Source organism: Cervus canadensis, chromosome 6 (genome assembly GCF_019320065.1).
Source record: "Cervus canadensis isolate Bull #8, Minnesota chromosome 6, ASM1932006v1, whole genome shotgun sequence".
Classification (NCBI taxonomy): domain Eukaryota; kingdom Metazoa; phylum Chordata; class Mammalia; order Artiodactyla; family Cervidae; genus Cervus; species Cervus canadensis.
The window spans coordinates 39,964,361-39,977,035 of NC_057391.1; the positions used below are offsets into that span (position 1 = coordinate 39,964,361).

The 12,675-nt window shown below is 34.0% G+C and overlaps 1 protein-coding gene across 4 annotated transcripts in view; it reads right to left on the minus strand.

Moving 5' to 3' along the window:
• The window catches only part of MAP4K5 (mitogen-activated protein kinase kinase kinase kinase 5), a 115,321-nt gene that overhangs the window by 18,766 nt on the left and 83,880 nt on the right, over window positions 1-12,675 (minus strand). For 2 of the 4 annotated variants that reach the window (XM_043471640.1, XM_043471641.1), the window contains exons 17-27: window positions 11,695-11,737; window positions 10,923-11,076; window positions 9,905-10,002; window positions 9,699-9,740; window positions 8,748-8,832; window positions 6,246-6,325; window positions 5,889-5,949; window positions 2,744-2,746; window positions 2,546-2,660; window positions 2,117-2,175; window positions 947-1,050 (exon numbers count right to left, since the gene is read on the minus strand). In XM_043471640.1, coding sequence (XP_043327575.1) covers window positions 947-1,050; window positions 2,117-2,175; window positions 2,546-2,660; window positions 2,744-2,746; window positions 5,889-5,949; window positions 6,246-6,325; window positions 8,748-8,832; window positions 9,699-9,740; window positions 9,905-10,002; window positions 10,923-11,076; window positions 11,695-11,737 — 844 coding nt within the window. Of the gene's footprint in view, window positions 1-946; window positions 1,051-2,116; window positions 2,176-2,545; window positions 2,661-2,743; window positions 2,747-5,888; window positions 5,950-6,245; window positions 6,326-8,747; window positions 8,833-9,698; window positions 9,741-9,904; window positions 10,003-10,865; window positions 11,077-11,694; window positions 11,738-12,675 lie in introns of all 4 variants that reach the window. The other 2 variants (XM_043471638.1, XM_043471639.1) reach the window with 1 other exon arrangement.

The window sequence follows — 12,675 nt, forward strand, 5'->3', positions numbered from 1 at the left end:
TCCTACACTACTGGTAGGAATGTAAATTGGTGCAGTCACTATGGAGAACAGTATGGAGGTTCCTTAAAAAACAGAAAAGTGAGCTTTCATATGATCCTGCAATCCTACTCCTGGGAATACCCTGGAAAATATGAAACTAATTTGAAAAGATATATGCACCCCAGCATTCACAGCAGCACTATCTGTAACAGCCAAGGCATGGGAACAATCCAAGTGCACATCAACAGATGACTGGCATAAGACGTGCTGTATATATTCAATGGAGTATTATTCAGCCATAAAAAGAATGAAACGTTGCCATTGCAGCAACATGGATGGACCTAGACAATATCATGCTTAGCGAAGTAAGTCGGACAAATAATACACAGTATCACTTATATGTGTAATCTAAAAAACAATACAAATGAATCTATATACAAACAGAAACAGACAGACATAAAAAACAAAGAAGGAAGGGAGTGGGGAATGGATAAATAAGAAGTACAGAATCTACATATTCAAACTACTATACATAAAATACATATGCAATAAGGATTTATTGTGTAACATGGGGCCTATATTTAATACCTTTAATAATCTATAATGAAAATAATCTGAAAAAAGAAATATACAACTGAACACTTTGCTCTATACCTGAAACACAATATCATATTAAAAAAATGACTACATCTAAATGATCATGATAAGGATCAGTTTTCTATAAACATATGTTTTAGAGAATTGTCCACATTCTTCTTTATGAATGTGTTATTTCTGGAAGTTTATTAACATAAAATAAAGATGAAATCTTTAAAGTCTTAAGAACACAAAAGCCCCTAAACCAAATAAATATCTATAAATAACTATAAACATGATCCTGGCTGGTAGCAATGGGACTCTACAATTTTAGGTTCAATTATACATTAGTGTTTTCTAAAGAAGAAAATGTAAACAAAGTAATATATACCTTTATCAACATGAATTTCTGCATTGGCTCATACCACTGAAGTAAAACAATTCCAGACTGTAAAGCTCCGCAGAGGTATTTATGTCCTGTGTAAGGGTTTCTGACTGGAATGAAACAAAACCGACACACCCAGAACACTGAATATTTTTATATGAAAACATAAAGTTTAGCTAAAAGCAACTACTGAATTATACTCACCCAAAAGCTAACTCAGTTTTCTTTATAAAGGCAGTGCTGATACATTGTTTTTGTTCAGTTGCTAAGTCATGTCCCATTCTTTGTGACCCCATGGACTGGCAACACTGGATAGCCTTAGGATGGGGAACAATCAGGCCATAAAGACCAACCATGCAATTGAGGGTAGGGGCTTTGGGTCATGCAGCATCGCTTGACCTCCAGAGGGGCTGGATACTGAGGTCAGCCATGTGGGCAGTCAAGCATGCCTACGTAATAGAGCCCTAGTGAAAACTCTGAACACTGAGGTTGTTGAGTAAGCTTACCTGGCTAGCGTGTATTATCACACATCACTGCCTGAAAAGTAACACTATTCATATGCTGTCTATTATTCTATGGAGGACAACAGAAGCTCTACATCTTGTATTTTTCCTGAACTCTGCCCTATGAACATCTTCCCTTACCTGATTTTAATCTATATCCTTTCCCTGTAACAAACCAAAGCCAAGAGTATAAACACTTTCAGCGAATTCTGAGTCATACCAGTGAAATTCTGACCATGAAGGTTATACTTGGTAAGCTTATAATTGGTAACAGAAGTGAGAGTGGTCTTGTATGGACTGCTCCCTCTAAATTCAGAGTTGGCCAGAATCCTGAAATAATAATGTTCATAAAGCACTACTCAATAACTGTTAAATAAATGGTAAGTGCTAACTGAAAGCTAGGATATTAGCAGAGATAGAGCCTTAGGGACTGTGGTTAAAAAAATTTGAGGAACATTGTGCTCCGAGAAAGCATCAGCTCAGGGCTACTATCTTCAAGTGCTTTTATGCCAAGTTCCACTATACATTCCTGAGCTTCAGTGGCCCCTTAACTCCTTATTTAAAACAAATATAAAGCGTCCCTTCCTTTATCTAATACTCTAAGAACTTTACAGATAATTTTAAAGATGTTAAAAGTTCTAACCATTCAGCTTGAGAAATAGTATTTACTCACCTATGCAACATTTGTGGCAGCCCTTTGTATCAGGAATCTTTGTGGTTAAAGCGAACTTTCTGTAAACACAGGACAACATAAATGTACTCTACTACAGTGGTTCTCAAACAGTGAGTGATCTGTGAATCAGTTCCATCAGAATTAGTCAAGGAGCTTTAAAAAAAACCCATCTTAAACTATGACTCGAAACTATATGATAGTATAGGTCTGAGGTGGGGCCTGGGAATTTATATCATAAAACTTCTATGGGTGATGGTCATGGACAGTCAAGTTACAAAGCACTTATCTTTTGAACTCTGTATGACACTTAATGTAAACTACCTTTCAAAATTAAGACAAAGGAAGTTTTTCAGTGGGCAAGGAAGACTGGTTACTTTAAAAATAGACACTAATTCCCCTCACTCCCAGCAGAATCAAAATATTTAGTACCTTGGTAGTATACGATCTGGAAACCTATGAGTTTGAATATGGGCAGCTAGTCCTGGTTTTTTGGCTTGTTCAAACAAAGCAATAAGATTATGAGAGTAGAGTTGAAAGGTTTTTCCTATAAAAGAGAAACATGTTACTTTTATTAGAATTATTTAAAACAGAGAAATATAATTTTCAAGCAAAAGAAATAATAATTACCTTCTAAAATGATGAATCCAGACATGTTCATAAAGCCAAGCAAAATAGAAAAACATAAACAAAAATACATAGTTAGTACTACTTTGAAAGATAATAAGTAAAATAAGTTTTAGGAAAGTAACAGATAATTGAGTTTCCCAATACATAAATTAGATATATTCTGACTAATAGGTGATCTGGACAGAATATATGTAAACCTTAATGAAGTGAACATAGAAAAAGAAATTGTTAAACATTTTTTGCAAAATAGGCTGAGTTGCAATGATGCTCATGTGATTATTTCAGTACAACATGGAAAACTATATAACCACTACATTATCTTTCTGAGCTACTCCTATTTATGAATAATCTACCACATTACCTTGGATTAAAACTGATTGTGAAAGAAGTCTTAAGATAACATTGAAATACTAAGAAAAGTGAAGCAAACTAATACTATATGTCATAGGATATAACAGGGCTACAAGTATGTGCTATCATTATTCAGGATAACTGGACTATGATTTCTATATAATCAAAACCATATATTTAATCCACATTAAAAAGGGGGAGATATAGTAAATATCTGACTCCTTACTATATATGACATGGCACTATAACAGCCCCAAATAGTGTCTATCATTTTACTATGAGAAAACATGAAAAAGAGTGACTTTCTCCTCACAAAATTTTCTGTATCTTTTCAAAATACAGCATTCTGCCTAACATTATACCGCCCTTCCTTTCTCCAGTCCCCCTTTATATATAACTAGTTACCTAAGCAGCTAACACATGTACATGTATGTACACTCATGTATAGAAATGCAGACTCTTAAACAGAATGTTTTCTTTTATTGAGCACTGCTACCTATCTTCATTCAGTTCCACAGGTCATTTTAAGTAGAATTTGGAAAGAACTAATTCATAGGCTAGCTTTTTCCTGCCTTTCTATAGTTATTTTATAAATATATAAAATGTACCCTGTGTGGCTTTTAAGCTTATTCACACAGACAGGTATATAAAAGCGGTTGGAGGAAAGTGATTCTATATGAATACAATTCAGAATTGTTAATTCAGACAGAATTAGGTTTATTTTCATAATGTAATATGCTATATTAATATTTTATTAAAGTAAAAAAAATTGGGGGACTCAAGATCAAAGAGAATAAACAGTCATTTGAGGACCCTAGTTTTTAAAAAGACATTTGTGGACAATCAAATAAGTTGCTCTTTGTAAACATTGTCATCAGCTCAAATATACAAATTCCTGAAGAATCTCTACTAGGTGATGGTTAGTAGAAGAGTTTAAGTTATATACACTCACACACACATACTTAAAATTATGAAAATGACATTTCTTAAATTAGCCACAATTCATGAGTTAAAACTGTATCAGCACTGATGTTTTAAAGCATGAGTAGCTGAAAGGTATACTTAATAACAAAAAGTCTGACAGTACAGTAAATAATAGCTGGGATGTAATCATCAGAATATCAAACAAAACTGAAAAAAAAATTAAGAAATGTCAAAATAACTTAGTTATTCAAAGTGGAGAAAGGGATGAGCGCTGTTTTAATAGATGACAGCATTAGGATTAAGGAAAGAGAGAAATAATTAACTATCTTGTACAGTGGTCCCACCGTAAGTATTGTTCCAGGACCCCCATGCAGATACCAAAATCTGAGGTTGCTGAAGTCCCTCATATAAAATGATGTCATGCAGCACTTGCATATAACCTATGCACACCCTTCCATATACTTTATCTCTAGATTATGTATAATACCTAATACAATGTAAATGTTATATAAGTAGTGACCCAGTGCCTGGCAAATTTCAAGTTTTGTTTCTTTTTGGAATTTTCCAGAATTAAAAAAAAAAAACTTCTATCTGCAGTTGGTTGAAGCTGTACATGCAGATACAGAGAGCCAACTAAACTCTACTATCAGAATGAAAGCAAGTAGCGAACCTTTAGGTAGCCACTTAAATTCAAAACGTAAGAAAATTGTTTTTGGCAGGTAAGGATTGGGAAAAAAAAAGCTTAAAACACCAGCTGTCTATCCCCAACAAAACAAAAAAAAGAAAAACACAAACAACAAAATTAGAATAGGTTGCTCCAAAACCCATATGATTATTTTTAAGACTTCATAAAGTTTTGGTCCAAGTTGGCTAATAAATGCGTGGTCCAGAATTCTACCAGCGAACATCTCTTAAGTCTTCACAGTTAACTAAGCACTCTTTATATCTCACTTAATCCTCTCAGCAACCTTGTGAGGTTGTTATTATTACTATCCTCCTCATATTAATTACAATTAAGGAAACTGCACGCAGCAACATGGATGGATTTAGAGATGATCACACTAAGTGAAGTAAGTCAGAAAGAAAAAGACAAATACCATATGGTATCACTTACATGTGGGATTTAATGTGACACAAAGAACCTATCTACGAAACAGAAACAGACTCAGAGAAGTGGAGAACAGACTTACTGGTCGTCAGCAGGGAGGGGCAGGGGGAAGGGTGGACTGGAGTCTGGGCTTAGCAGATGTGAACTAGTACATACAGGATATACAAACAACAAGGTCCTACTGTATATAGCACAGGGAACTACGTTCAATATCCTGTGATAAACCATAAAGGAAAGAGTATGAAAAAGTATATATATATGGATAACTGAAATACTGTATAGTATAGCAGAAATCAATACACTGTAAATCAACTACACTTCAATTAAAAAAATTTTAAAGTAGATACAATTTATGAAAAAAAGAAAAAGAAATCTGAGGCCAAGAGACGAGACGGTGACTGGCTCAAGATTAAAGAGAAGGAAGCAGCTAGGTGCTCTGATTCCTTCCCTTCAGCTGCTGACTCTCAGTGGAAGGCAGGGAGGGTGTCAGGAACAGTGACTGTGTGGAGACAGCCTCAGGGGACAATCACTGTCATGCTCCCCAGCTGTGTAGCTCTTAGGCACGTGTGGGAAGCACAGCTTTAACTGACAACAGGGTTTCTTCCTACTCTACACTGGTCAAAAACACCTACAAGCCTCAGCGTTAACTATACTAGATTATAATTACCCTAAATAACAACATTTTAAAATAATATATATTAAAATTACCTTTCTCTGCTTGTCCATGGTTTATTTATCATGTTATTTTCATCATATACATACCTGACAATGACATTAAAGTATTGTTGATAACATAGAGCCAAGTGCATTTCCGTGGAAATAACTATTAAGGAAAAAGTAGATAATTAAAACCCTCCAATTTCATTCCCTCACCCCTCAACCTCCAAATTTCAACAGTTTGAAAGAGTAGCAAAAAAACTTTCTATCTTTCAATAAATTACCACAACCTTATGGAAAAAAATCTTCAGACATGAACATATAAAGAGTACAATTTCACCACTTTAAATATTTAAATCATAAAAATGAAAACTGGGGCCCATAAAAATTGACCTAAAATTAAGATATTTCCTTTATTCAATTAGTCCAAGCTAATTTTATGAGTTAAAACTCCTAAATTACCTGTTCCATCGTTGCCTCATGTAGCTCATTGAGATTCAATGTATAAATACCATCTTCAGTTCCGAAAATAATGTACTGATCTAAAATAGTTGAGATAAATCACCAGAATTTACTAACATTTTCTGAAATCATTCATTAAAATAATGGCCTTATATTTTAATGGTATTAAGAATTAGATAACCATCCACCCATCCAAACAAAAATTATTTTCTAAAACCCATGCTACCCAATTCTTCATTTTTAAAACAGTAGATATATTGTTACTAACTCTGCTTTATCTTACTATAAAATTTTTTAAAATGAAATTTTCATTATATGTCATCTTATTCAAACACAGTGAATAAATGAGAAAGAAGTAAAACTGTTAACACATGTCAATGGATTGTCAATGGATACTAAAACTAGTCAGTGAAAGCTTGATGAGCAAGAGGATATTTATCAAGTCTCAATGTATCTCCACACTAGCTACCTATCAATTATTTTGGGAAATTAATTAAGCAATTACTTAGGAAGGGAAAAATAGGAACTTGACAGAAGAGAAGGCTAGTGAACACCACCTTAACCAACTGGTCAATGCTAATGTCACCAGCACTTGGACAAGTTGATACAGAGTGCCTCCTGATATGATGAACTGAGAAGAGCACAAAAACACTTCTGTGATATTCCTTCCCAAAATGCATAACTTGATCTACACATGAGGACTCATCGGACAAACCCAAATTAAGGGACATTCTACAAAATAAGCAGCCCCAAAATATGGCATGATCAAGTGAGACAGAAAAGCTGAGAAACTTTCAGACTAAAGGAGACTAAAGGCATGATAGGCAAATCCAACACGTGAACTTGAACTAGATGTTGGATTGGGGGGAAAAAAGAGGGAGAGGAAAATGAAAGACACTCCTGGGATAATTAATAAAACTTAAATATGGACTGTGGATTAAAAAACAGTATTATATCAATGATAAAGTTTCTGATCTTTATAACAGTACTATGATTATATAAGAGATGATTCTTGCTCCTAGGAAATACAAAGTGAAGTATAAGGGGAAGAGGAGCATGGTGTCCACAACTCACCCTTCAAGTGATTCAGAAAAAAAAAAAATGCACATACAGACAGAAAATAGTAAAACAAATGTGGCAAAAGGATGAACACACACACTACTATATATAAAATGGATAACCAACAAGGATCTACTGTGTAGCACAGCAAACTCTACTCAACATTCTGTGATAACCTATATGGGAAAGAACCTAAAAAGGAATGGATATATGTACGTGTATAAATGAATCACTTTTCTGTACACCTAAAACTAACACAATATTGTAAATCAACTATACTTAAATAAAAATAAATAAACAGTATGGTGTTGGTGATGGTGTTAACAAAAAGAAACTCTTGATGATTCTGAGCATATCAGAGCTTCTTATACTATTTCTCTAGCTTTTCTGTAAGTGTAAACTTCTACAAAATAAAAAGTTACAAAATTAAAAAAAATTTGCTTACTGTTAATATTATTTTCTGTTATACTTTCTAATGATGGCACATAAAGCAGATAATTACACAACCTGTCTTTATGACTGTGTTGAAGTGGAAACAAACATTTCCTCCACTGCCTAACCTCTGCTAATTCCCAGACAACCAGGTTGGCTCCTTTCTTTGTTGCAAAAAGGTGAGTATTATGAGTATTTATGTTATAAATGATCGCTCTGAGAACCAGAAGTATTAAGTATCTTTTCCAAGTCACATAGTAATGACAGCTAGGGAACTCAACCCATACATATTTGATTCTAAATTTCCCCCATGTGTTATGCTTCCTCACTTTAAAATCACATAGCCTAAAATTTTAAGAGTAAACTTTACTTTATCATTTCAGACTTTCAAAAACATTATAATAATACAATGCATTCTTGAATATACTTCATGCAGATTCCACAAATGTCAACATTTGCTACTTTTGTTTTTATCCTTCTTTCTCTCTGCACACACATTTTCCCCTTTCCTGAATTAAGTTATAAGCCTGATACCCCTTTAGTCCTAAATATTTGTGTGCATTTCTTTAAAAAAAAAAACAAAAACAAAAAGGTCTTACACAACCACAGAAAAATGATCAAAATCAGGATATATCAAAATAAGGGAATCAGGATATTCAGAACACTGAAACAATATACTATCTAATATCTTGACTCTGAGATTATCAATTGGCCCAGTGCTGTCTTTGTAAATAAAAGAAAAATGCCAAATTATGGTTGCAATCAGTTGTGACATCTTTTTCATCTCTTTTAATCAGGAATTGTTCTTGTATACTCTAAAATTCTAACGCTTTTAAACCAAAACTGTTTACCTATTTAGGCAGTTACACTAAATAGTAAGACCTATACTATTTAGTCTCTAGGTTGTTGTACTTTTTAAAGTAAAAAGCCCTCAGTTCAGTGATCATAAAGATCCTTTCCAATAATAAATACTTTGTTAGAGAGGTATATTAAAAGTTTCAGAAATGTTACCTTTTGTATCAGGATGTATCCAAGATGTTGCACAATTAATTTTCAAAGGGCAGCCATCAAAAACTTTGGAAAAACATGCTCCCATCTTATTTAAAAAGAAAGAAATGTTGACTTATTTGATTAGATAATTTTTATATTCTTAGAAAACAGCTGAAGATTATTATGAAATGCTAAACTGACTCTTATGTGCATATACTTATGGTCTCATTACAAACCAAAATTCATATTTGATATATTAACTCCTTCTATCAAAAGAGTTTCATACTCTTTCCTTGAGTAATCCTCTATTTTAGAGCAAAAATATCAGATTTACCAAAACATCTACATATGTCAATGATACATTCTAGGTACCTAAGTCACAAATAATCTTTACGACTAAGATTTAATAATGCAAAACAATGATTTTATTGAGTAACATAACAGCTATATTTGCAGTTTACCTCCATAATAGTGATGAGACAAAAAGACTAATATTTAAGCTTAACTTTTACTGTATGAAAAGAAACAATTTAAAAGGCACCCATTCTTATGACTGGCTGAACTACATTACAGAGAGGTACTACTGAAAGGCCAGAGAACAGAAGCTTCTGTGTTCCTTCCCACTGTGTATAGTTCAATGTAAAAATGACTTCAGGCACAGAAAGATATTTAACCCACATAATGAAGAGGATACAATACTATTAATATCATCACATTAAAGTGAAATTGGCCTTTGTAGGCTAACTGCAGAACTCAACTCTCCATATTTATAAAAGTGGAAATTCACCCAATTCTAACTAACTGGCTTAAATAAGGGTACATGATTGGATGCACGGTATATTCAAATGAATTTGACGCCTCAGTATTTTATGAATCCGTCCTTTCAACACCTTAAGATACTCGACAGCAAATAAACAATCTTCCGCTTCTAAAGAAAAACTGGCAAATGTTTCAAATGAAAATATTCCTTACCAGTACTTTTGGGGTCGGTGGAAGGCCATTGATTACTGGTTTCTGTGGGAAAAATAATTTGTAATACTTTAAGACCTCTTAAAGCCTTAAAAAAAACTTTATACATTTTGAAGTCCAGTTATTCCAAGTCTTGCATTAAATAGACTATGCCCCTTATATGATACAGTATTAGTTACAACTAATCACCAAATGCCTGTTACACATACAGGGAAATCCCGCTTGTCCTTTTTTCGTGGTAACTGTGGTGCTTGCGCTGATCCTTCTGTGTTTTCACTCATCAATTTTGAAATACCATCTCCATTTCCTAAAGAGAATCACAGTTAAAAGTTGAATGACCATACAAATAAGTTTTCCTTGAAAAATAACTTCCCTTTCCCCCCAGTACTTGTTTTCCATTTGGGTGATCCTTCGTTAGGAAACATTCCCTACTTTCAGACGAGTTAAGGTATTTTTGGTGCCTCTCTCTCTAGATCCTGCAGCAGTAGCACTGCAACTGTAGCAGTGGTCTTAATACATGAAAACAACAAATGTCTTGCCATACTGTGAGAAAAGCCAAACATGACTTACTAACGCAGATATTCAAGGCCTTCAGAGTTTTAACTTCGCTCTACCTTTTTAAGTTCTATCTCCCAGTATACACTCTTCAAAAGCTCACACTTGTATATACTAGGCTGTACTTCCAACACAAGCTAGATTTTCCTGCTTCAGTGCATTTGTTCACTCTTTCTTGTTCTCTAAGAAAGTCTGTCAGTACTGGTTCCAATTATTAAAGGCTCACCAAGGGCCTACCTTCTCTCTACCCTACCTATCCTTATCTCCCTCAGAGAGCTCTGGTGTTCTGTTACATATAGTTACTTATTGTAGGAGACACTTAAAACAAAATGTCTTGTCTGATTTTATGTGTGCATGGATATAACTTTTGCTATAGATCATGAACTCCTGGAGGGCAGGGTCATCCATTCATTTTTCTAGATCCTATAATATTTAGTAAGGGATCAAATTAGGTTTGAATTGGATTGAACCTATTTATAGTCCATCCATGTGGAATTTTAAAGAACTTTCACAAAGTTTTAAACAGTAATAAGACTGACTAAAGAAAAAAAAAAGACAGTCTTTAAAATTTGAACAAAATGGCTTTCTTTTCAGTTTTCACTTTGATTTATTTACCGAGATCACAGTATCTAGCCGTATGCACTCCAGGGCTGCTGATACTGCTAGCCATACCAATAGAGGAAGTCTCGGCTACAGGACCACAACTGGGGCTACTCTGTCTTCTGAGAACTTGGGGAGCTCTGTTCTCTGAATCAGGACAACGTTTTACAGTTGATGACTTTTCTTCATCTGGGAGGTTGTCTTCAGGGTAACTGTTTATCCTTGGCTAGTTGATAATAAGACATAAAAGTACTTTAATAAATTTGGACATAAAACATTAACACTGTTATTATTATGTATCAAAGACTTTAGGGAGAGAAAATATGCCTTTTTTTCTCCTACATAGTTCAATTCACTGGGCCAAGCAAGTAAGGTAAGTAAGAGCTTAGTTACTGTCTCAAAACAACTATGAACTTGCCATGTGACTTTTAATAGCCCTAGCCCCAAACTGATGTGTTTATAACCAATAAAATCATACACACAATCCATGAAATATTTAATAACTAGAAACAAGCAAGGAAAATGACTTAATGAAGTGTGACTCTAGTGAAATGTCCAACTGTAGTAATAAATGAGGACTGTAAATGATGAACTCCTCTCCTTTCAACGTGGTCAAGCATTTTCTTAAATGACTAATAATTTATCTTTGCCTTTTTCTAATAGCTATAAAGATACTGTATTTATCATGAAATATTTTAAAATATATTTTTACATCTTCATAATATACTCTCGAAGAAAACTATATCTAAAATATATTTAAGAGAATTGTGAACAAATTCAATAAAGTTACTTTTATTGTAACTTTAAACAAGGATTTATTGCTGAAAATCTCTAAGTTGCTTACCTTAGGAGGTAGGGGAGGTGGTATTGCACGTTTTGAGGTTGATCTAACAAAGAGAAAAATGCAATTTAGATGGTTTTAAGTAATCATAACATAAAACAGAGCATTAAATCTGCATTAAAATCTGCTTCTACTCAAGGAATATAAAAGACAACTGGATCACAGCACAGAGTAACTTTAAAACCTACAGGAAGACCTAAGATCTCATTCTGTCAAACTGTGTTAGTATGACTATAAAATAGAGCTTTTATAATGTGAACACAGCCTTTTTTACTTTGTGGTTATGCTTTGCTACATTTAATGTGTAATAAAAACTAAACTCAGTTAAAAAAAAGATTCAGAATTTTAGAGCTGGAATCCACAGTGAATCATACATTAAAATAGTCTATCATCAAATCCTTCATTACTCCAAGTGGGGTCCAGAGATCAGCAACATTAGTTACACATGGAAACTTTTTTTCTGGCCACATCATGTAGCTTACAGGATCTCAGTTCCCCAACGGGCATTGAATTCAGGCTCCCAGCAGTGAAAGCATTGAGTCCTAATCCCTAAACCACCAGGGAATTCCCAAGGAAACTTTTATAAATGTACCTCCTAGACCTACTTAATCAGAATCTGCATTTTACCAAAATTTCCAGGTGATCCTCCAGGCACACCAAAATTTGAGAATCACTGATCTAGCCCACTGGTTTCACACATTTATCCCCAGTCATTGCAATCAATTGGGAAGCTTTGAGGATTCTTAGATTCCACTTCCAAAGACTATATTCCATAGCAAGGGTTGGCAAACTTTTTCTATAGAGGGTTAGACAGTAAATATTGTAGGCTCTACGAATAATATAGTGGTCACAACTACTGAACTGTAATGTTGTAAGCATGAAAGCAGCTACGGATAAACTTAGAGCATGGTTGTGTTCCAACTAACCTTCATTTATGAACACTGAAATTTAAATTTCATATGTAACAAAATTACTTTGCCTTTT